The sequence below is a fragment of the Mya arenaria genome, chromosome 14 (assembly GCF_026914265.1).
Source record: "Mya arenaria isolate MELC-2E11 chromosome 14, ASM2691426v1".
NCBI lineage: Eukaryota > Metazoa > Mollusca > Bivalvia > Myida > Myidae > Mya > Mya arenaria.
The window spans coordinates 52,533,212-52,556,161 of record NC_069135.1 but is presented as its reverse complement, the minus strand read 5'-3'; the positions used below and the strand labels follow the sequence as shown (position 1 = coordinate 52,556,161).

Here is a 22,950-nt window from a genome sequence, read left to right as displayed (position 1 = left end):
GTCAAGGTTCTACCATGAGTAATGTCCTTTGAAATTGACCACAAAAATGGCAAGTTTTTACCATGAGTAATTTCCTGTGAAATTAACCACAAAATAGCAACATTCTACCATGAGTAATGTCCTGTAAAATTGACAACGACCTATCAAGATTCTACCATGAGTAATGGCCAGTGAAAATGAAATTGACCACAAAAATGTCAAGGTTCTACCATGAGTAATGTCCTTTGAAATTGGCCACAAAAATGGCAAGTTTTTACCATGAGTAATGTCCTGTGAAATTAACCACAAAATAGCAACGTTCTACCATGGGTAATATCCTGTAAAATTTACCACAAAAATGGCAAGGTTCTACCACGAGTAATGTCCTGTGAAATTGACCACAAAACGGCAAGGTTCTACCATGAGTAATGTCCTATGAAATTGACCACCGAAATGGCAAGGTTCTACCATGGTTAATGTCCTGTGAAATTGACCAAAAAAGGGCAACGTTCTACCATGAGTTATGTCCTGTGAAATTGACCACAAAACGGCAAGGTTTTACCATGAGTAATATCCTGTGAAATTAACAATAAAATAGCAACGTTCTACCATGAGTAATGTCCTGTAAAATAGGCCACAAAACGGCAAGGTTCTACCATGAGTAATGTCCTGTGAAATTTACCACAAAATGGCGAGGTTCTACCACGAGTAATGTCCTGTAACATAGGCCACAAAACGGCAAGGTTCTACCATGAGTTATGTCCTGTAAAATTGACCACAAAACGGCAAGGTTCTACCATGGATAATGTCCTGTGAAATTGACCACAAAATGGCAAGGTTCTACCACGAGTAATGTCCTGTAAGATAGGCCACAAAACGGCAAGGTTCTACCATGAGTTATGTCCTGTAAAATTGACCACAAAACAGCAAGGTTCTACCATGGATAATGTCCTGTGAAATTGACCACAAAATGGCAAGGTTCTACCATGGGTAATGTCCTGTGAAATTGACCACAAAATGGCAAGGTTCTACCATGGGTAATATCCTGTGAATTTGACCACAAAACGGCAAGGTTCTACCATGGGTTATGTCCTGTGAAATTGACCACAAAATGACAAGGTTCTACCATGAGTAATGTCTTGTAAAACAGGCCACAAAATGGCAAGTTTCTACCATGAGTAATGTCCTGTGAAATTGACAACAAAACGGCAAGGCTCTACCATGAGTAATGTCCTGTGAAATTGACCAAAACGGCAAGGTTCTACCATGAGTAATGTCCCGTGAAATTGACCATAAAATGGCAAGGTTCTACCTTGAGTAATGTCCTGTGAAATTGACCATAAAATGGCAAGGTTCTACCTTGTGTAATGTCCTGTGAAATTGATCACAAAGAGCACATTTTTACAATGATTTGTCTGGTGAAATTAACCTGAACATAACAAGGTTTTACCATGAGTAATGTCTTGTGAAATTGATCGCAAAAGAGCAACGTTTTACAATGAGTTATGTCTGGTGAAATTAACCTGGCCACAACAAGGTTTTACCATGAGTGATGTCCAACGAAATTGAGCGCGACCTGACAAGGTTCTACCATGAGTTAGGCCTGTAAATTTGACCACGACGTGGCAAGGTTCTACCATGAGTCATTTTTCGTGAAAATAACCAAGACTTGGCAAGGTCCTACTATGAGTTATGTCCCGTGAAATTGACCACAAAATGACAAGGTTCTACCATGAGTAATGTTTCCTGAAATTAACCAAGACCGGACAAGGGTCTATCATGATTTCAGTCCGGTGTAACTTACCTGGACATGGAAAGTTTCTACACTGAGATAGTCCCAGGAAATTGACCACGACCTATCAAGGTTCTACCATTAGTGATGTCCTGTGAAAATGACCACAAAATGGCAAGGTTCTACCACGAGTAATATCCTGTGAAATTGACCACAAAATGACAAGGTTCTACTATGACTAATGTCCTGTGAAAATGACCACAAAATTGCAAGATTCTACTATGAGTTATGTTCGGTGAACGACCTTGACATTGTTATTCCTACCATGAATTATGTCCGGTGTAATTGACTACGACATGGCAAGGTTCTGCCATGAAATATGCCCGCTGAACCTGATAATGTTCTACCATGAATTCCGTCCGGTATAATTGATCTGGACATTACAAGGTTCTACCATGAGTAACGTCCAGTAAAATTGACCGCCAAGAGTTTTGCACGTCACTTAGAGAGACAATAACTTCATCTTTCAGGTGTGTTACATGTTGATGACCGTCAGTGAGTCCAGGCTTTCAAGCGGGTCTACTATTCCTACTATACAAACTGTTCCTATCTTTTTTGCAAGGTGCCTAATTTCTCCTCCTTTTTACTTGGAAAAACCTTATATCACTTCTATTTTGAAATAATAGTGTGTTCTTAAATGCTTTTATAATAGCCAAGAATGCAATCAAAATAAGTGTTCAAGTTAAATATTTTCCCACTTGGAGGGAGGGGAGGGGGGAGGGGAGCTGCTTGCACCCGAATCCAACTAGCTGATCTTGATGGTGTCTTTTCCTAAAACGGGATTGGATAACATGCTAGACATCTGTTGGGACTATTCTAGACGGTGGCGGTATTTTTACAACCCAATTAAATGCTCAGTCGTTGTGTGTAATTTCTCAAGCAGCATTACCAGACCACAGCAAACATGTTCACTTGGTCAGATTTTAGTTTCTGCCGTTAGTAAATACATGCACCTGTGTGTTGTATGTGATGAACATCTATCTGCCACACAATCAATGCACGAAGCGTGTATTAAGCTAAGAGGGACTTACTTCAGCATTTGTAGTAGTGGCATTTGTCCTGAAAAGTTCAGAACTATAACATTGAGGACAATATACCAGTGTCAAAACCTTCCAAAAGCGCTATATGGATGTGAAATGTGGAATTAGCACTCGGCAAATGACATGAGAAAGTTAGAACTTGTCCATCGTCATTGTATTAAGCACGTGCAAGGCTTCCGCAAAAGTATGTCATCAAACTTTTCACTGTGTATATGGTTTCTTGTTATATGCAACTGTGGCCCGAAGAGGTTTAAAACATTTTTCTTTGGTTTACCCAAGTGATTTACTATTTGACCGCACATAAACCAAGATCAAATTTGAACTGGAAAAACATACCAAGTCCAAATGGATTGATTTGGGACCAACTGTGGCACCAAGACCGTTAACATGTTTGAGTTGACCTACATATAGTGATCTAAATTTGAACCCCGAATGACCCATAACTCGACAATAACTGTTACAATAGAACTCTTGTTTCTTACCTTTGATGATATTTGATCATTGTAACAAGCATCTTGTTCACATTTCACAATTATAATTATTTCGATGCCTGACCCTAGTAAAAGTATCTTAAATGGAAAAAAGCGTATTTACAATAGCTTTTTAGACTGTTAAATTATGTTTTGTTTATTTGAGCTAGATCTTAGAAGACAATATTCTGATCCAGTTTCTTTCACTTTGGGCAAAAACTGTGGCACCGAGTGTTATCGAGTTTTTTTTATATTTGATTTGACTCCGTGACCTTCTATATGACCCCACACTTTCCAATTTCGAACTAGACTTATTTTTAGAGCGAAACACTCTTACCAAGTTCAGTTGATTTTGAACCAAAGCTATGGCATCTAGAGTTATCAAACCAATTTTGTTGACATCGGGCATTCAACGACCCTAGTACCCAACATCGTTGGGGTATACCTTGTTTCAAACGACAAGTTATATGATTCGACATCAATACCAACCTCAATGTGATATTTCTTTTACACGAGCACATGATTACCTTTTGTAACAGTGTACAGGAAAAAGAATAAAACACGAACTTATTCTTTTAAAGCTACTTTATTACATTCTTAACAAACGTTGATACAATGCAGAAAAGTTTCACTAAGACACAAATCAGCGGAAATTCGTTTATTCATAATTCAGTTGTTTATTCATAGTTCAAAATCAAAGACAACAAAATGCAAAACACAAACAAAAGCAGAGACGCATCGTAATTCATGAACAAACAAGATTAAAAGCAAACAAAAAGAGCAAACAATATTATAGGCGAACAACCAAGCCGGCTCTTATCTTTCATAATATTATTCTTAACAAATGTTTTAATAGGATTTGTCTAGAACACAGTAAGGCTTGAACGATGTTCTTTAATGTGGCCTTTCGCAGTAAACATCAACATATTTCGAAGAAAATGTAAGCCTATTTCGGAGTAGATGTAAATATATTTCGCTTTAAATGTCAACATAGTTGACATAGTACCTATGTATACTTAAAACATTATAGAAATTATATCAAAGCATAATTCATGTAAGCGTTATATGCTGAAACACTACCTTTTAATGAATAAATGCATATTTACAATCAATTGCGCAACAACGACAAGAATTTCAAAATTATAGTTTTCAAAAACAACAACATTTATGTATTTCAAACACAAAGAAGGATAAGAAACACAGGCATATTTTTTAATATTTTTTTCATACATGTTTAATATAGGAAGAGTCTACATATTTACAACACAACTATGCAATAAATTTTATTCAAATTGTTTTCAATCGCTTTAATACACAATACTAAAGCATACATGGTATATAAAATATATAAACAATACAAACCTGTTAACCTTTTCATGAATAGTGTTAACATTATAAATGTTCGACATACATAACAACTCATGCATTCGTCATCAAATAATTTCAGATGATATTTATACAAAAATACCGTTCGAGATAAAATCATTAAAAACCGCAAATGCACAATTCTTCCAATTTTATTTACAATAATACAATGAAAAATACTGGGACAAGCCCAGTAGTTGACAATTCAAAAATAAACCCTCTTTAGAGACACAAGGCAAGGGCCAAATGCCATTACCCTACTATCATATTAGATCTACAACAAGCAATCAAAATAATGATCACATCAAGCTATTATGATCGAAGCTTAACATACCATCATAGTTTAATTATATGATTTATAATGTTTGATATCCTTTAAAATAATTTTAAAAGTCTTTTTCTTGTTTTTTTTTCTCAAAAATTTCAACCAAGAAATAATATACAGCTGATATTTTGATTATTTTATTTATTTTGTTACGATTTCTTTAACAAAAATGATATTATCACAGTTCGTTAACATGATTTTTTTTAAAAATGAAAATCCATTTTTTTCTTAAAAATATTTCATTGTCTGCTATGTCCATATCTGGTCCAGCTTCAACAATAAACCCAGACAACACAGGAATATAATTCAGCCCTTATGCAACCAATGAAATCTACAGTAGCCCACTTTGCCCCGCCCCTCACATTCCATACGATATGTTTAGTAATTGCCATTTCCATTTTTCATCCAAGATAACTAGGCAAACTAAACTTTCCTAGTCAGTTCATCTGTAGTAAGGGTCTCTCTCACCTACCCCATAGTGTTGACTGTACCCAGGATCCCCTCTTCTAGGTGGAGGGGGATAGGGGTCACCCCTGAGGGGAAGAGGTCGAGATGGGGCATATGGGTCATCCCTTAGCGGAAGTGGTCGGGTCGGGGGTGGGGGATTACCTGGACCAAAGGGCGGGGCGATTGGGTTGTATCTGTCAGGGACTGCAGATTCGGGAGGATATCTATCTGCATAATACGGATCGCTTTCAGGATATCTTGAATTATGGTCACGTAATCTTGGTTCTGGACCGAATGTGTCATACTCTCTACTTTGGCCATACGACCTCGGTTCCCCATAGGGCTGAGGTCTATCATACTCTTCAGGACGCCTTGATCTTTCATAAGGGTCTGGCGGATAGTGGGGCCTGTCCCTTCTAATTCCTTCAAAGCGCTCAATTTCTGGTCCATGGTGATATTCTCTCCCAAAATAAGGCTCCCTTCGATCGTATGCCCTATCCTCATAATGAGGATCTCTTTGGTCATACGGCCTGTCGCCATAAGTCTGACTTCTTGGAGTATGCGATTCTCCCTGCTTTACATTTTCTATGAGCTTTTGTACGCTCTGCAACTGATTTATCAACTGCGGCAACGATTCGGTAAGTCCTGAAACATTGATAGCACCTGCAACTGTATGCGCCTCAGTCACTACTGGTGAAACTAGCGGCCCGGTGAAAAGTGTAGACGTTTTTGTGATGTAATTAGACTCCTTCATGTCTTCTACCATGCCTTCCTGACCAGCCTCTAAGGGTCTGAATGAACATTTAAATTTGTTGAATATATTAGTTTTCGCGGCTGGATTGACTTTCTCTGCCTTATTTAATCCCCATGTCTCTTTAGTAAATTTTTCAGAAGTTGCGATTGGTACTGCTGATGCCGCACTTGCTGAACTTGATGCTAATCCAGTTAATGAAAGAATTGTTGCTTTAAGTTTGGAAATGTCAAAATTTGCAGGGGCAGTAATGTTTGAAGATGCGGGGAAAGGACGGTTTTGTTGTTCCGAATACATTCCTTGAGAAACGCTTTCATGATTCGGAAGAGGATTGCCAGAAGGTGGTGGATGCTGCATATAGTATTGAATAGACAATGGACTTTCATTTTGTTGGATATTGTCTTGAGGCGTGGGTCCAAATTGGTGTTGGTTGTAAGTAGACTCGGATGGCCGCTGTGCTCGGTTTTGTTTTGGGGGAAATCTATTCAACCCAGGAGCTGTGTTTGTTTGGTTTTTATTCGTGTTTTGATATTCATAGTCTGATTGAAAAGTTTTACTATATTTTCCATATCTTTGTAAACTTTTATGTTTAGAATTAATCTTATTGATATATAATTTCCGTTTCTTACAGAAATGTCCTCTATATATGCTTGACCAGTTCGGCTTGTCTGAAATATCAGTGCTTGTTCTCTGATATCTTTCTTCGTTTCCACTTCTTGATTGCTTGTTGTATTCTCCTGATTTCGTTTGTTCCCTTCTGCTTCTTCTTGTTCTTGATATTCCCATTTCTGAACTACTTTCAGAGCCCGAACGATCTCTATATCTGTTTCTACTTCTACTTCTAGAGTATCTCCTTCTATACTTTCCTCTACTTCTAGACCTGCTCCGACTATAGCTAGATCTACTTTTAGATCTACTTCTATTTATCTTCTTTTTCCGACTTCTTTCACTTTCGTTTCCTATATCCAAGTCCATTTCAACTACAATCACATCATCATCTTCATCAACATTTCTTTCCCATTGTTCTGCATCTTTTGCTTCCTTGTTACCATTATCATCATCAACAGGGTTATTTTCTTGTGCTGCCATCGCAGCATTTTTCTTCTCGATCTTTTTAAAGTTAAAGAAACTGTCATGAAACTGTTCAATTGCATTACTTTTTTGTGCATTCTTAGAAACCAATGGAGGTAGCTCCTCCATACCAGGTGGGAGTGGCTGTGACGGATCAAAACAAGATTGATCTTCTAAAATCTTGTCAATGCTTGAACATTCCTTTTCAATTATATTTTGCTTTTCTATTTGTTTGACCATCTGTAGACTTGACCATTTCTTTCCAGTTTTACTTTGTTTTTCTTGTTGTTTATCATCACATGCATCCACTTCAACGACGTCTGAGGATTCACGAGCTTCATTGATCTTTGAAACCAAAGGTGATGTTTCTTTTTTATTCTCAATTGTTTCTAATACTGTTTCCTTATCAGTTATATTTTCATCATCTATAACAGCGGCTACATTTTGGTTGTCTTCCTCTGTTACCTTTTCATCAGTTTTGGCCTTATCAATATTAGGAATAAGATTTACTTCGTCACCATGTACTACAGCGTTTTGTGTGTTTTCACTTTCAGACAAGGCATCTTTCCCATTTCTACTTATTTCACCTGTATGTTGAACCAGACTTTCACACAATGAATTATCTTCTACCATGTTCTCAATCTCAATGTTTTCTTGCACAATGTCAGATTCTGGTATATCACCAAATCCTGGTATTGAAACCGTGTTAATTTCTTCAAATTCAGAATGTGCACTTGTGCTTATTTCTTCATTGACATTTTCATCATGAGACTGTTTAAAATCATTCAAAGGAGAAGCAATGGTTTCGTTTTGTATGGTTTCTGCATTATCATTGACAACATTAGTGTCTTCTGGTTGCTTATTTATGTTTTCTTTAAATTGTGTTTTTTCATTAATAGTGCTTTCCATCACACTACTAGCATCATAGCAAGGTTCAATCAAGCCTGCCATCAAAGCAACATCAGTGTCTTGCAAACCCTCATCTACATTTTCTGAAGTATTAGGACTGACTTCTGATACATGAACATTTTCAACATAATTCTCAGAATTTCTTGTCTGATTTCCACCACATCTCTTTGTATTCAACCATCCTCCATCTCCTGAGTTTGTCCCATTGTTTGATCCATGGTCACCTGAGGTACCACTTCTATCTAACCCTGATCTTCCATTTCTTGAATTACTGTTTCCACCAACACCCCCATCTTTTTCACTATCATCCCCACTACTTAGCTCCACATAATCATCATAGAGAGCTTGACTTGGTGGACTTTCTGGATCAGATGATTCTATATCAGATTCACTGTCTGTTTCTAACATAAATCCAACAGCTTGCCTCTCAATCTCTTTCAATTCTTCAATTTCCTTCTGCTTTCTCACCTCTTCTTCAGTTAAAACCTTTGCTGTTTCTTCCATTTGTTCAGATTTCTTGGAGTGTTGTTTCTCTTTGTAATAATGTTTATCCTTTCTTCTTGTTCTTTTTAAACTGGGCTTCTTTGCATCAGTTTCTTTTCCTCTAGAACAAGACAACCATTCAGTATCCGAATCTGAGCTTTCAATGACTTCTTCAACAACGATCTTCTTGTTTGTCTCTTTAGCTTGTTTTGCTTTCATTATTTGATCTTTGCTTTTACCAAATGAAATTTTGATAGGTTTCTTTCCTGAAAGTGGAGTATTAATAGCATGTCTATCAACTCCAAAATCATCACCAGTTAAATCTACGATTTCAATTACAGCATCATCATCTTGTTTTTCTTCCTTAATTTCTTTTTCCTTCAAGTTTTCTTTTATTTCTTTTTCATTTGCAACATCATCTACTTTATGTTTTAAATCATCACTGGTACTTTCTTGTAAACTGACTTCTAATGGAACAGTACTTTCATCTTTTTCCAAATTTACTAATTCAACACCATTGTCTTTACTATTTTCCAAATCAACATTAAGAGCATTTCCTCCATCTTGGTCTGGACGTACGTCTATTGTGACAGTTAATGATTCAGCAGCTTCTTTCACTTCAACAATACCTGTAGGAACATCATTTGATTCAATTTTCTTAGAAATTCTAGCAACTTCTTTCTTGTTTGATGCATCATCTTTCTCTCTACTCTCTGCCTCTGTTACTACATTAACAACAGTGACTTCTTTATTAATATTGTCAGACTCATTTTTGTCAATACCATCTACAGAATCTTGTGAATCACTTTCAATGTTAATAATAATAGCATTATCATCCTCCAACTGACCAGGAGAGTTAATTTTCTGTGACAAAGTGGATACACCGCTAGATATTGTTATAGCACTAGTTTCTGAACAATGTAATGTTAAGTTCGGAGTTAATTCCTGTGTGCTACTTTCTGAACTATTTTGAATTTCAATTTTTCCACTGTTGTTACCCTCATTGGGTTTCATATTACCATTATCATAATCAGAAACTGCAGTTATTACAAGTGTGTCTTTCACCTTATGTTCACTGTTATTTGCAATGGAATGGTTCTCATCTGTAAATAAGTCACAGCTGTATTCATTCATCTGTTCGAGAGTTTCTGCTTTCTTATCTGATAACACATCGTTTGTTTTTGACTTCCCAGAAGCACCCGTCGCGTTAACTTCACTTGGTTTGTCAAGCCCATGCTCAGTAGTCTCTCTATTTTCATAACCATCTTCATTTTTTCCATCACATTTTTTTTTCTGTTTTTGTGTCCTTTCAGTTATTTCTTCATTACTGCTACTAGCAACATGTTCTTTAATATTTTGTTCTATTTCAAGAATTTGATCGTCCTTTACAGTTTCTTCAATCTTTTGCCCTGTAGCATCACTATCAGGTTCTGCTTTGCCTAAATTTACCTTTATAGAATCATCAGTTTCTATTCTTTCAACTGCGATGTTTGGTGATGCCCCATTTGCAGAATCAGAAGATTGTGTCTCAGTAGTCTTTTCAGCTATAGCTTCAGACATGGTATTCTGAAAAACAGTCCAATATTCAAAAGATAAAAAAAAATCCAATACTTAAGTTTAAGCAGATATACTTTTTTAAAGAAAGATCAGTTTTTAACAAGGTATGAATAAATTTAAGCATAAGTCATACCAAGTGATATGCAAAAGTACATGTTATGACATGAAAGGCCATACCTACCGAGTAAACATGATCATAAGTCAGAGCATGTCCTTAGGTATTATTAAATATATAATAAACCTTGAAACCATTCAAACAAATCCCAAACGTATACAGTAACATCCATCACAGGATGATTTAATAAAGGCTCCAAATGATAGAATGTTTAAAACAGAGAACAATTTACAGGATTGATAAAAATCAAGTGGGGTGGCAGTGATTTTTATGACCAATTTGTGGCTTTGTTTTGGCTTGTCCCAGAAAACAATTACCATTTTTAACTTTGATACCTAAATTGCAGAAAAAAAACATAGGAGTATAAAAAAACAAACTGGTTTTAGTGGGGAGCAGACCTATTCCAGTATAGTCACGAAACTAGAAGTGCTGCAATGCGACGGAATCTGCTTTTTAATAAGGGCAATCAGAAATTATAGCCAGTTAATTTCTTGCAAGAGTAGGGAAAAAGAAGCAGCCTTTATCTTCATTTTTATCAAAAAGAGATGAAACTTTAACTTACTGAAGTTAAGTATCTCATATGTTAGTTTCCTTCAATTCTAACTAAAGTTGATGGGCGGAAACCATTTTTCTACTTATAGTAACAGTAACCTTGACATTGACCCTGACCCCCACAAAAGCAACCCCAAGCTCACTTTTTACATAAGCTACCTACAAACCAACTTTCATCACTATCCATCAATGCAAGCTTAAATTATTGGGCAGAAAACATTTTCTTTTTTAAGTAATAGTGACTTTGACCTTGACCCTGACCCCCTCAAAAGCAATCCAAAGCTACCTTTTCACATAAGTTTCCTACACCAACTATAACTGTCCATTAATGATAGCTTAAGTTATTGGGCAGAAAACATTTTTCTGTTTTCAGTAATTGTGACCTTGACCCTGACCCCTGAAAATCAATCCCAAGCTCCCTTTTCACATAAGCTACCTACACACCAACTTCATTACTGATCATCAACAATAGATTAAGTTATTGAGCAGAAACCATTTTGTTTTAACCTGCTCAGTAAAGGTAAGATTATCCAAGCCTAGCCAAAGATCATTTATATAAGCAATGTGGCTACAAATCATCCAATTACCCAAATCTCACAAATCAGATGTATCACTCATGATTTTTCTACTAAAGATCATCACCATTGTGACCTTTGACCTATTAACCTCAAAATAAATACTTACAATAGCCTCCAAGTCCAACTCTTCTTCATCGTCCTCGACCAAACCATCCACCTGGCTGACATCTTCAAAGTCTTCATCCCCTTGTTCATCATCATCAAGCACACACACTCGGTGGGCGGTGGTGTCATCTTCGCTGCTGGAACTCACAGCAGCCAGGAAACTGCCTACAGACCAGCTGGGAACCTCACTGAAACATTGATGTTAAAAATTAGAATTGTTTTAAACCATCATCATCAATTCCAATTTCGAAATACAAATACTCTCTGAAAAACGTACCTAGTCTGTTGTAAGCTTTTTTGACTGGACAGCAGGTCAAGCTCGCTATCACTCCTAAAACTTCCATCATATGAGGAATGCGGTTCACTTATTTCACTGTGTTCACTCTTCATGGGGGTAGGGAACAGGTCAGGGGTCGGTGATCGGTCCACAGTTTTTCCTTTCTTCTTTGGGGTGGTCTACAATAGAAGATATAATGGATAGGTATTGTTGCCAAAAAAATGTAATGCCATATCATGATACTTTGTCAGCCCCTCATGGTATATCAATAGAAATAAAAATAGGTACTAATATATGGTAATTCATTTGCATTATGTGATGTTTATATCATCATTATTGATAAAAATCATATAGCTAAAACAAATTTCACACCAATTTTTTAACCCATTTCCTGTTAATGATATCGGTCCGGCTTGGTCAAAATCGTTCCAGACCGACAACTTGTCAATATTTTTTGAAGCCCTGGCTATAAGATATTAATTATGTTGCTGCATTTGAGTCATGGTAATGTTGTAATAATGACAACCATTACAATGTCAAGCTAGTGCAATAACTCAATAACTATAAATAGAATCATTTATTGATTTCTTGCATTTAGGTGACAATATTATTTAATACTCGTAAAAGGTTTTAGTGTAAGGCCACAATTAAGAAATAACTTGCATAGCTCTACCGACCCACATTTGAGTGGTGGCTAACTAATTTAGTAGGGTGCTATTATTTATTTTTTCTTCCATACCCTTTTATTTCATAATGTACAGAAGAGCAAACTGTCACAAAAAACGCCCTTCCCTAATTTAAGCGTACCTAGTTTGGTGATAATTGGTTGGACGTTTAGACATGTATAGAGCAGACACTGTAAATACAGCTTTTGCCAATTCAAGGGTCATAACTCTTGAGTGAATGAGGCCACATGGATGGTAATCAAACCTGCCACACAAACACATACTGATAAAAATTGATAATGAGTAGACTATAAGTATCTTCCATGGCCGAGAGTGTAAGATAGGTTCATTCCGACCCGAGCATAGGGTGTTTTGCGGAAACGAGGTTTACCGAGTTTCCGCAAAACACCCTGTGCAAGGGTCGGGATGAAACTATCTTACACGAGCGGCTATGGTAGATGCTTTTTCTCCCACCTCAGTTAAACAAAATTAAGTAAAAATGTATTTATTGCTGGAACTCTTTTGTGCTTAGTGAAAATAATTGCGTATGGATATGCGATAGCACGTGGTTGTCATGGATATGCGTGCAGTGATTCGGTTATGTAAACAGTCAATTCGATCTTAAAATAGTTCGGAGGAGAGTGGCGCATAATTTCTTGAAATGTGCGTAAAAACTGTTTCATAGTGACATTTGAAGCGAGAAATAATTAATTAGCGTTCTAAATATTGCCACAACACAAGGTTTCCATGATGCTTCAGACGACAGTCTTCAACAAGGGAGGTAATTATAATGTGATGACCGTTAAAAAGGAGTTCCATACGGGCATTTTATCTTCGCCCGTGGGCAAGATAAGAATATCTAGCATGGTTAAATTATTGGATCTACTTATCTGGGAGAAAAAAGCTTCTAAAGCAACTGATCCAACAAGACCTATTCAATGTATTTTCTATAATTAAAGGGCGATCTCTCTCAAGTGGCTCGAGTAAAATGACTGGGTAACGTCTTTGCCCAAGATAACTAGTTTTCCTTAAAGATTGATTATTTCTGACCAAGGATAAGGTTTTTGCATAATAATGTTATCAACATCACCAAAACTTTGACAATAACTTTACTTTTTTCATCACCAAAATACTAGAAAGGGTTAGTAGGATTTTTGGGGGCAAATATACTATATGTCCAGATTGTGGGACTGTGAATGCTAGCATTTTAAGCCACAAGCCCTTTAAAGCAAATAAATATTAAAACCCTCTGAGATCTTAGAACAAATTTCTAAATTTGAAGAGGAGTATGTTGCATTACAAATCTAGACACTATTGAGGGGAAGATTTGGTCCAGGGTTTGAATGCCAGTCTGGCTAAGTAATCAGAAATAATATCCGAGAACGCTCCGCATTTGATAAATACGAGACAGACTGATAGACAGACGTGGCGACATGCAAGATTCCTATATAGCCCCCACTTCGCTAGCGGGAGTATGAAAAACAAACTAGCCTAAACAAACACGTGTTTTGTTAGGCTCAGGTTCAAATGGGAATTCAAATGAATCATTACCTCAGAAGGGGGGCTAACTTCTTCTGACTCTAACGAAGCTGCAGCTACCGCTGACCTCCTCGTGCTTCTCCTTGTTGCCACTGTACCCTGAGACTCAGCTTTGCCACGACCTCTGCCCCGCCCCTTCCCTCGTCTAGCTGTCACGGAGGGGGAGGGACTTTCTGGCTGACTGAGGGACTGTCTAGTTTGCTTTACCGGAGTACCAAAGTCAAGGCTCTCTGATTCACTGGTTGAAACTGCAAGGAAATAGAAAATTCTCTGTAAATTACCATCCAATAATGCTTCATATGATAAAAGCACAGACTGTTGTACAAATGCTGTTACTTAAAAAGCATAATTTGACAACTATTTGAGCTGAACAGAACAGAAAAGAACATAGTTTTATTTGACGTATACCCACCCACAAGGTACACATACATGTAGTCATAGAATATAAATACATTTATATTACATGAATTCAAAACATATGATGTACAAAATCATTTATTAAATGTGTGGGGTCAATGTCAGAAGATACTTGATGACATTAGAATGTTGAAGATTTGGGTACCTTCTGGAATTAAAGGGACTAGACACCAGATGATACAATTGCAAGAAAAAAAAATTGTCAAAAACTTAAAGCTGCACTCTCACAGATTGACCATTTTAACAACTTTTTTTATTTTTTGTCTTCGAAAGAGCAAATTTTTACCTAAATATTTGCAAACCAATGATATAATATTGCTGACAAAAGATCAGATTGCAGATTTTCATATTTCCGTTCGAAAATTAATGTTTTATGGCTTACACCGTTACTAACGGTTAATGAATTATTACCTCAGATGGGGGGGCTAACTTATTCTGACTCCACTCAAGTAACCAAGTAACCAATTATCCATTCTACAATCGGTTTTTGACAATACCTTAATAACATGGGTGAAAATTGGAAATTTTCCAAAAACTGAAAATGATGCTGGGGGCCAGAGGCCCCCGGAAGCTCCCGGAATTAAGCATTTTAAAACACATTTCAAAACCTTTCCTGACCTTTATTCAATCAAATCTATGTTGTATATTTTTGATATTTCTGGCAGCTTTTGTCACCTCCATTTGTTTTTCGCAGGCTGTTTAAGCTCTTTAGTATTAAACCCTGAGGGTAGAAACTTCATTGTTCAATTTTGACAGCAGTATTTCAATTTATTTCTTTGTTTATTTTTGCCTCCAATTTGCGGTATGTTGTAAAACTCGTACAGGATACTAAATATTCGGCGAAAACCATCTTTTTCCGCCATCCAAGTTTTTGTTGGCGCGGAAACTGCCGAGGTTTTCGGAGAACATCGGAATGATAATGCTTTTTTATGAAAAGAAACGACTATTTTCGGAAACGTTCGGCTCATATCCCGACAGAAATTTATCATTATGGCAACGCGATTTTGAGTAGACCGTGATGTTGATGATGGGGTATGGGGTACATCCCCCCCACCCCTATGGAAAACTTTCACCCATGTAATTATAGTTTTATTCTTGTACAATAACTTGTAATCCGTAATAATGCTTATATAAGATGTTGGAAATTGATAAATGTTGTTAACGCAAATAATAAGATGAAAGAAAAAACTTGCTGATTGGATACAATTTTCAATTATAATCAATCAATGCAAGCAACATTCTTTTTACAACATTGACACCAAGTAAAAAAAATAGCGCCAAAGTTACAACAACCCAACATTTTTTCTTTTCCTTAATAGAGAAAACTTAAAATGGACTAAAGAAGCAATAAAAGAAATAAAAGAACCTCTCGTTTTCCTCTTTTGAGCAGCCTTGCGACCAACGGTCTTTAAGGTCCCTAGTTCTTTAGTTTCCATGGCAACATCAACATCAGCAGATTCTGAGTTCTTACAATCTGACAGCATTTCTGTGAGTCTTTGCTGGGTCTAAAAGTGAAAAGTCAAATTCTATTATTAGAAAGGGTGAGACTGGTATAGCAGTCTAGCAGTATAGCTGTCTGCCTCTCAGCCAAGAAGTTGTAGGTTCAAGCCCCACCAGGGTGAGACTGATATAGCTGTCTAATGGTATAGCTGTCTGCCTCTCAGCCAAGAAGTTGTAGGTTCAAGCCCCACCAGGGTGAGACTGGTATAGCAGTCTAGCGGTATAGCTGTCTGTCTCTCAGCCAAGAAGTTGTAGGTTCAAGCCCCACCAGGGTGAGACTGGTATAGCAGTCTAGCAGTATAGCTGTCTGCCTCTCAGCCAAGAAGTTGTAGGTTCAAGCCCCACCAGGGTGAGACTGGTATAGCAGTCTAGCGGTATAGCTGTCTGCCTCTCAGCCAAGAAGTTGTAGGTTCAAGCCCCACCAGGGTGAGACTTATCAAATGGTAAGGCTAACTGCCTCTCAACCAAAAGGTTGTGGGTTTGAGCCCCACCAGGTGTAGTGGTGTAGCTGTCTGCCTCTGACCTAAGAGTTTGTAAGTTTGAGCCTGGATACAGTTAGACTTGGTTTAATAGTGGTATAAATGGCTGCCTCTCACCCAAGAAGTTGTGGGTTCATGTAAGACTAATCTAATGGCATAGCTGTCTGCCTCTCACCAAAAAGGTTGTGGGTTTGATCCCTACCTGAGAGTACTTTCTCATGGACTCTAAAAAAGGACACTAGTACATGTTTTTAATCAGGAAACAGACTTGATAGGGATTGCTTGTCTAAGCTATCAGCTTTCGTCACAATCGAGCTAAGGTAAAAAAAAAGTTCTACAAATGGATTCAAAAATCAAGATATAGTGCTGGATATTGCTATGCATTTTGATAAACAAAGTGAATACCTGTTTATACAACCAAGAAATGCTTATGACAGAATAGGAACTTAAATTTAGTCAAACAAAATAAATTCAAATAAAATATACATCTTGCTCAAACTATAAAACTACGCTGTTGAAATTTATGAACATCAAGGCTTACCACAAATTAATATTAAAATGAAATCATGATGAAATTAATACCAAGCAAGTTACCACAAACCTCAGCTAAAGTTGCATCAGCCGGTGTTTTAACATTGGAAAAAACTGCATCCGGTTTTAAGTAAGACAATAAATCCTTCACTTCAGTATAAGAGGAATGGAACGAGTAGCAGGCTCTGTAGAAGTTGTCTCCCATTTTCTGAAAAAGATAAATTTTCACTCTAATCGTATCAACAAAAGCAAATCATAAATTCATTTATCAATACTAGATAGTTGTTTTTAGAAACTTATGTCTCCCCCTCATGCTTGTCTCATTCTGTCGATGACATTTGACGTTAGGAGATATGGAGCAGATTGAGGGTGTGATGTCTCTGAGGTGAACATTGGACATCTGCTTCAAGAAAATCTTTCATGGGTTTATGAGATATGGACCCGAAATGAAATCTATTTCTCTAAACTTTGACCTTGACATTGAGCTGGCACACCTGGATAGTAGGTTCTGCATGTCGTCTCGATAAGGTGAACATTTTACCCAAGTTTCATGAAAATCCTTGAATGGATTTTGAAGATACGGAGCAGACAAGAAATCTATGGCTCGAACCTTTGACCTTTGACCTTCACCTTGAGATCAATTATATCTTCATGGAGTAATGGAAGAGCCTGAGTTATAAAGGAATTATTATTCACTTTATTCCTATTTTAATGAATATGTAATTAAAATTATATTACCTTGATCATCTTGTCAAGCGTTATGTGCTGGTACTGAGTGAAATACATCGTCGTGGGAAGAATAACAAGGACCTTGTCCGGGTCATGCTGGTCCTTACAACTGATGATCGAGCCATCAACTTCTACTGTGCACTGTAAACATAAAGGAAATAATTGGTTTTTTGAAAGAAGATTCTAGCATCATAGCAAAATAAGTATGCACTGGTAACGTCAAGAACACATAAAATTATTTCAATTCTTATGTAAATAGGTAGGGTTGATTTTTAACTTTGTAAAAAGGTGTGGCTCAATCCTTTCCTATACATTATGCTACGTTTTATGTATTACACAAAAATCATAGCATAATATTTACAAAAGGAATGTGTTTAAAACATATTAAAAGTATACTTATTTATATGCAGTAAATTCAGGGATTCCAATGCAAAATTGTTAAAGAGGAAACTAGTATGAAATAGAAGTATCTCCGTCACACTATATACATGTATAGATGAGACAAAAGGCAACAATTTTAGTTTTGAAGTTTTGTGGCCAAAAAAGAGGAAATCAGCTGAAAAGAGGAAAATTGGCTTCCCTGTAAAATATGATTAAAATAATTTTTATGCATTTTCCTTTCATTAAGACAAGTATTATCATAAAGCAAACGGTGCATTGTCAAAAAAACTCTTTATTGAATGAAGTTCCTGTTTACAACAGAGAATTGACAAAAGCCTTCAACAATAATGTCTTCATTAGTTTACTTCCTTTTTAAAATAGTTTAGCATCTCACATTTTTGTCACATGCATGGATTTGAGTTCCACGCCCTTTGTTGGTGAAGTTCCCAACAAACTCGATAATATTCTCATACACTTCAAATTTATGGCCACTGACATGAACCTGAAAGCAAAAAGAAAAGGTTAAAACTTATATTCATATCGAAGAAATATTTGCCAAATCCCTTGACAAAGTTTCCCACCATTTTTTTAATTGGCGGACAAGATTCCCCCCAATCAATTTCAATTATGATATTGTACGTATCTTGCAGTATTTTAAGGAATGAATAACATGATTAATGTCATTATCAGGGTATGAATGCAGTTGGGCTGGTTAAAGTGTGTTGAGTCCAAAAGACTCCATGTGCATTTTAACCAGCCCAACTGCATTCATATCCCCTGATACGGTAATGATATCAGTCACACAATTCATTACTAATTTTTATACTAATAACTGATTATTTCATTCAAACAAGAATTGTTAAAAAATACTTCATCTCATTTAATCAAACCTTAAAGTAATTCTTTCTCACTCATTCTGTAAAAAGTATGACCCAGTCAGGAAACAGTCTACCATATTATGTCACAATAACGCGGAAAAAAGGAATCACTTCAAATCACTTTTAAACATAAAATTGAAACACTAATGACAACCATACATTAAACATATCATTAATGAACACTTTCTTACATGTTGACTTCAGTTTTTTGGGGCCTGCTGACACAATACAAACAATAGCAAGATGAACAATTTTCAAATTATATGTATATTGTTGTGACAATTGCAATCCGAACATATCCGAAGAAGTTGCATTTATCAGAAAATATATATGCCAAAATGCTATTAACTATATTTATAGTTTAATCTGTGTATTCTTAAAGCAGATCACCGCTTCATACATGCCATATTTCTGAGAGGCTTCCCAGGGGATTTTGGTCTGAATTCCAGGGGATTTTGATATTACACCAGGGGATTTTTACGCAGCGAAAACTTGCGCAATATCTGCATTTATAATATAAGAATTAATACAGAAATACACTCAAATTACAATAATTTTTGGACTTAGTCATCATGGTCCTTCATGGAATTTCACACTCATAATATTATTGATGCTTTCCACTGTCAACCTTAAGCAAGTTTTGGAAAAAAAAAAAAAAACAAGAGCTGTCACAGTATGTGACGAATGCCCCCGAATGTGACATTGACCTACGAACAAGGTCAGTACATGAAAAGTTGATCTTGCCTTTATGTGTCAAATACATATGGCAAGTTATTTTAAATTTCCTCTGAACATAAAAAATACCACCCATACTTGACAACCTACACTGTTATGTCCTTATATTCAGAATTCCCTTGTGAATAAACACTTAGTGTATCTTACACCTTAGAGGTAGGGACATGGGTCTTGCACAGGACACGTCGTCTTCGTATGTGGAACACATGTAACAAGTTATTTTAAAATCTGTCCTTACAAGGGAAAATTACAGCCCGGACACGACAACCTATACTCTATTTTCTTGTATGCAGCACTCAATTGTGAATAAACACTAAGTGTGACCTTGACCTTTGAGGTAGGGACACGGGTCTTGCACGCGACACGTCGTCTTGGTATGTGGAACACATGTGGCAACTTATTTTAAAATCTGTCCATACAAGAGAAAGTTACAGCCCGGACACGACAACCTATACTCTATGTCCTTATATGCAGCACTCAATTGTGAATAAACACCTTAGTGTGACCTTGACCTTTGAGGAAGGGACACGGGTCTTGCACGCGACACGTCGTCTTGGTATGTGGAACACATGTGGCAAGTTATTTTAAAATCTGTCCATACAAGGGAAAGTTACAGCACGGACACAACAACCTATACTCTATGTCCTTATATGCAGCACTCAATTGTGAATAAACACTATGTGTGACCTTGACCTTTGAGGAAGGGACACGGGTCTTGCACGCGACACGTCGTCTTGGTATGTGGAACACATGTGGCAAGTTATTTTAAAATCTGTCCATACAAGAGAAAGTTACAGCCCGGACACGACAACCTATACTCTATGTCCTTATATGCAGCACTCCATTGTGAATAAACACTAAGTGTGACCTTGACCTTTGAGGTAGGGACACGGGTCTTGCACGCGACACGTCGTCTTGGTATGTGGTACACATGTGGCAAATTATTTTAAAATCTATCCATACAAGGGAAAGTTACAGCCCGGACACGACAACCTATACTCTATGCTTATATGCAGCACTCTATGGTGAATAAACACTAAGTGTGACCTTGACCTTTGAGGTAGGGACACGGGTCTTGCACGCGACACGTCGTCTTGGTATGTGGTACACATGTGGCAAGTTATTTTAAAATCTGTCCATACAAGGGAAAGTTACAGCCCGGACACGACAACCTATACTCTATGTCCTTATATGCAGCACTCCATTGTGAATAAACACTAAGTGTGACCTTGACCTTTGAGGTAGGGACACGAGTCTTGCACGCCACACGTTGTCTTGGTATGTGGAACACATGTGGCAAGTTATTTTAAAATCTGTCCATACAAGGGAAAGTTACAGAGCCGGACGGACAGACGGACGGACGGTGCGATTTTAATATGCCCACCTTCGGGGGCATAAAAATTAATTCCAGGGGATTTGGACCAGGGGATAGGTTGGAATTCCGGGGGATTTTTCCCCCCGCCGGGGGATATGGCATGTATGCCGCTTTACAACGGTGCCAGAATATGAAAACCATACTTTAAAAGCTGCACTCTCACAGATTGTAAGTTTTGACACTTTTAATTTTTCGGTCTCAGATTAAAGATGCACTCTTACTTCCAAATAAGATGTACCACATTAATACAATTGTTTAATTTACAGAAAAGGATGAATAAATATTGAAAAAATGTGTTTTTTTAAGGAAACCGTGTTTAATTTATAAGAAAGGTGCAGAAAACATGGTATTTCTACCTTATGAGATGACAGTTGGTCACTGTAAACCTTTAAGGACCCACCCACCAGTCAATTAATGTTTGTGCATTTTTAGCTATTAAATACAAGGTTACAATCTTGTTATCAGTAATTAATATTTTCCATAAATGCATTATATAGTAAGTAGTTAAATGTTTATCACTCAAAATTTATGTTTGTTATACATATGTATTGATTTTAGATACAAATGTCAATTTAAGTAAATTGCAATTCTCATTATAATGCAACTTGGATCCCGATTTATTCAAAAAGAAAGAATTTTCTTCAAGACTGTTGAGTGCTCCATTGATATTGGTTGCATTACAATACCTTCTTATTCAACCTGGCAGCCACGGCATTCAGCAATGGTTCGTGACCATACTGTGCCCTCAGGTAGATGTACACGACGTGTTGCGGACTCAGTAGCGTCCATTCTCGCACCAGCTCGTACACCGCGTCAATGCAATGATGTCGACTAGGAATGTGTAAAGTATCTGGCGTACAGAATGTTGTGTCTATGTACAAGCTTTTGATTTTCTTCACCCTGGAAAGAAAAGCAATCAAATATTGGTATTATGAAGTTTTACAATAACAGCCATCAAAATTAGACAATTGGATGAACAAGCCTGAATTCTTATACTATTGCTCGGCATTGAGTTTTTGAACAAACCCTGCTGTATAAAATTCAGAATTTAAGCAAGCCCGGACAACAGTTTACCAGTGCAGGGCTTGTGGGCTTGTGTTAATTTCAACCACTGCAATAAACAATGGGCAAAGTATAACACTTATATTTTGTGTTGGATATTTTTTACATGAAGCAAGGTTCTTTGCCAAAGGTAATTTTATCATGAACTAAGTCAGCTTAGTTTAAACATACTTCATTCAACGTATAAATATATTAAACATCAGATTGCAACAATATTTTATATATTATTATATACATGTACATGATACATGTATATTGAAACAGATTAAAACAGAAAGCAGAGCTTTTTAATAAAGTTTTTTACTTGAGTTTTAGTTACACTAATAAACAGTGGAATACAACCTACATATAAAACCAATGAAATTGCAGATAGGCAATCATTAGTACTAAGCTTAATCATTAAAAATTTCAACTTTCTCTTTGTGTTTAAAGGTCCACCCACTGCCACTCATCTGATATACAATGCCTTCATCAGATTTTGCGTTGACAATGTGTCAGCCAATGAGGTTGTAATCTAAGTCAGTTAGATGACCTGAATTAAATCTTAATCATTAAGAAGGGCTTGATCGCTATGCTCACTCTACCCATTCTTAATCATTAAGATTTTAATTTAAGTCATCTAAATATTGGGCAAAATGCTCTCTTTAAAATATTATTATATCTTATATAAAAGTTGTGTTGGCCAAGATTGCTAACTCGGATCATGTATTAAACCATAGGAGATAAATATCCGCCCCTCCCCCACCCCGAAACACTGCGATGAGCAAAAAGGCCCTAATACTAAATGAGTTTTTAATATAACCATTAAAGATAATATTTTTTTAAGGGTTTTAACTTCTAAAC

At 36.7% G+C, this 22,950-nt stretch overlaps 1 protein-coding gene across 1 annotated transcript in view; it reads right to left on the bottom strand.

The window, feature by feature from the left end:
- Positions 1-3,857: 3,857 nt before the first annotated feature.
- Positions 3,858-22,950, bottom strand: part of LOC128217353 (uncharacterized) — a 45,397-nt gene continuing 26,304 nt past the window's right edge. Inside the window, exons 8-16 of the mRNA XM_052924460.1 lie at positions 21,732-21,945; positions 18,452-18,559; positions 17,686-17,817; positions 17,018-17,155; positions 15,804-15,942; positions 14,033-14,268; positions 11,817-11,995; positions 11,541-11,727; positions 3,858-10,198 (exon numbers count right to left, since the gene is read on the bottom strand). Coding sequence (XP_052780420.1) covers positions 5,414-10,198; positions 11,541-11,727; positions 11,817-11,995; positions 14,033-14,268; positions 15,804-15,942; positions 17,018-17,155; positions 17,686-17,817; positions 18,452-18,559; positions 21,732-21,945 — 6,118 coding nt within the window. The 3' untranslated portion in view covers positions 3,858-5,413. The remainder of the gene's footprint in view (positions 10,199-11,540; positions 11,728-11,816; positions 11,996-14,032; positions 14,269-15,803; positions 15,943-17,017; positions 17,156-17,685; positions 17,818-18,451; positions 18,560-21,731; positions 21,946-22,950) is intronic.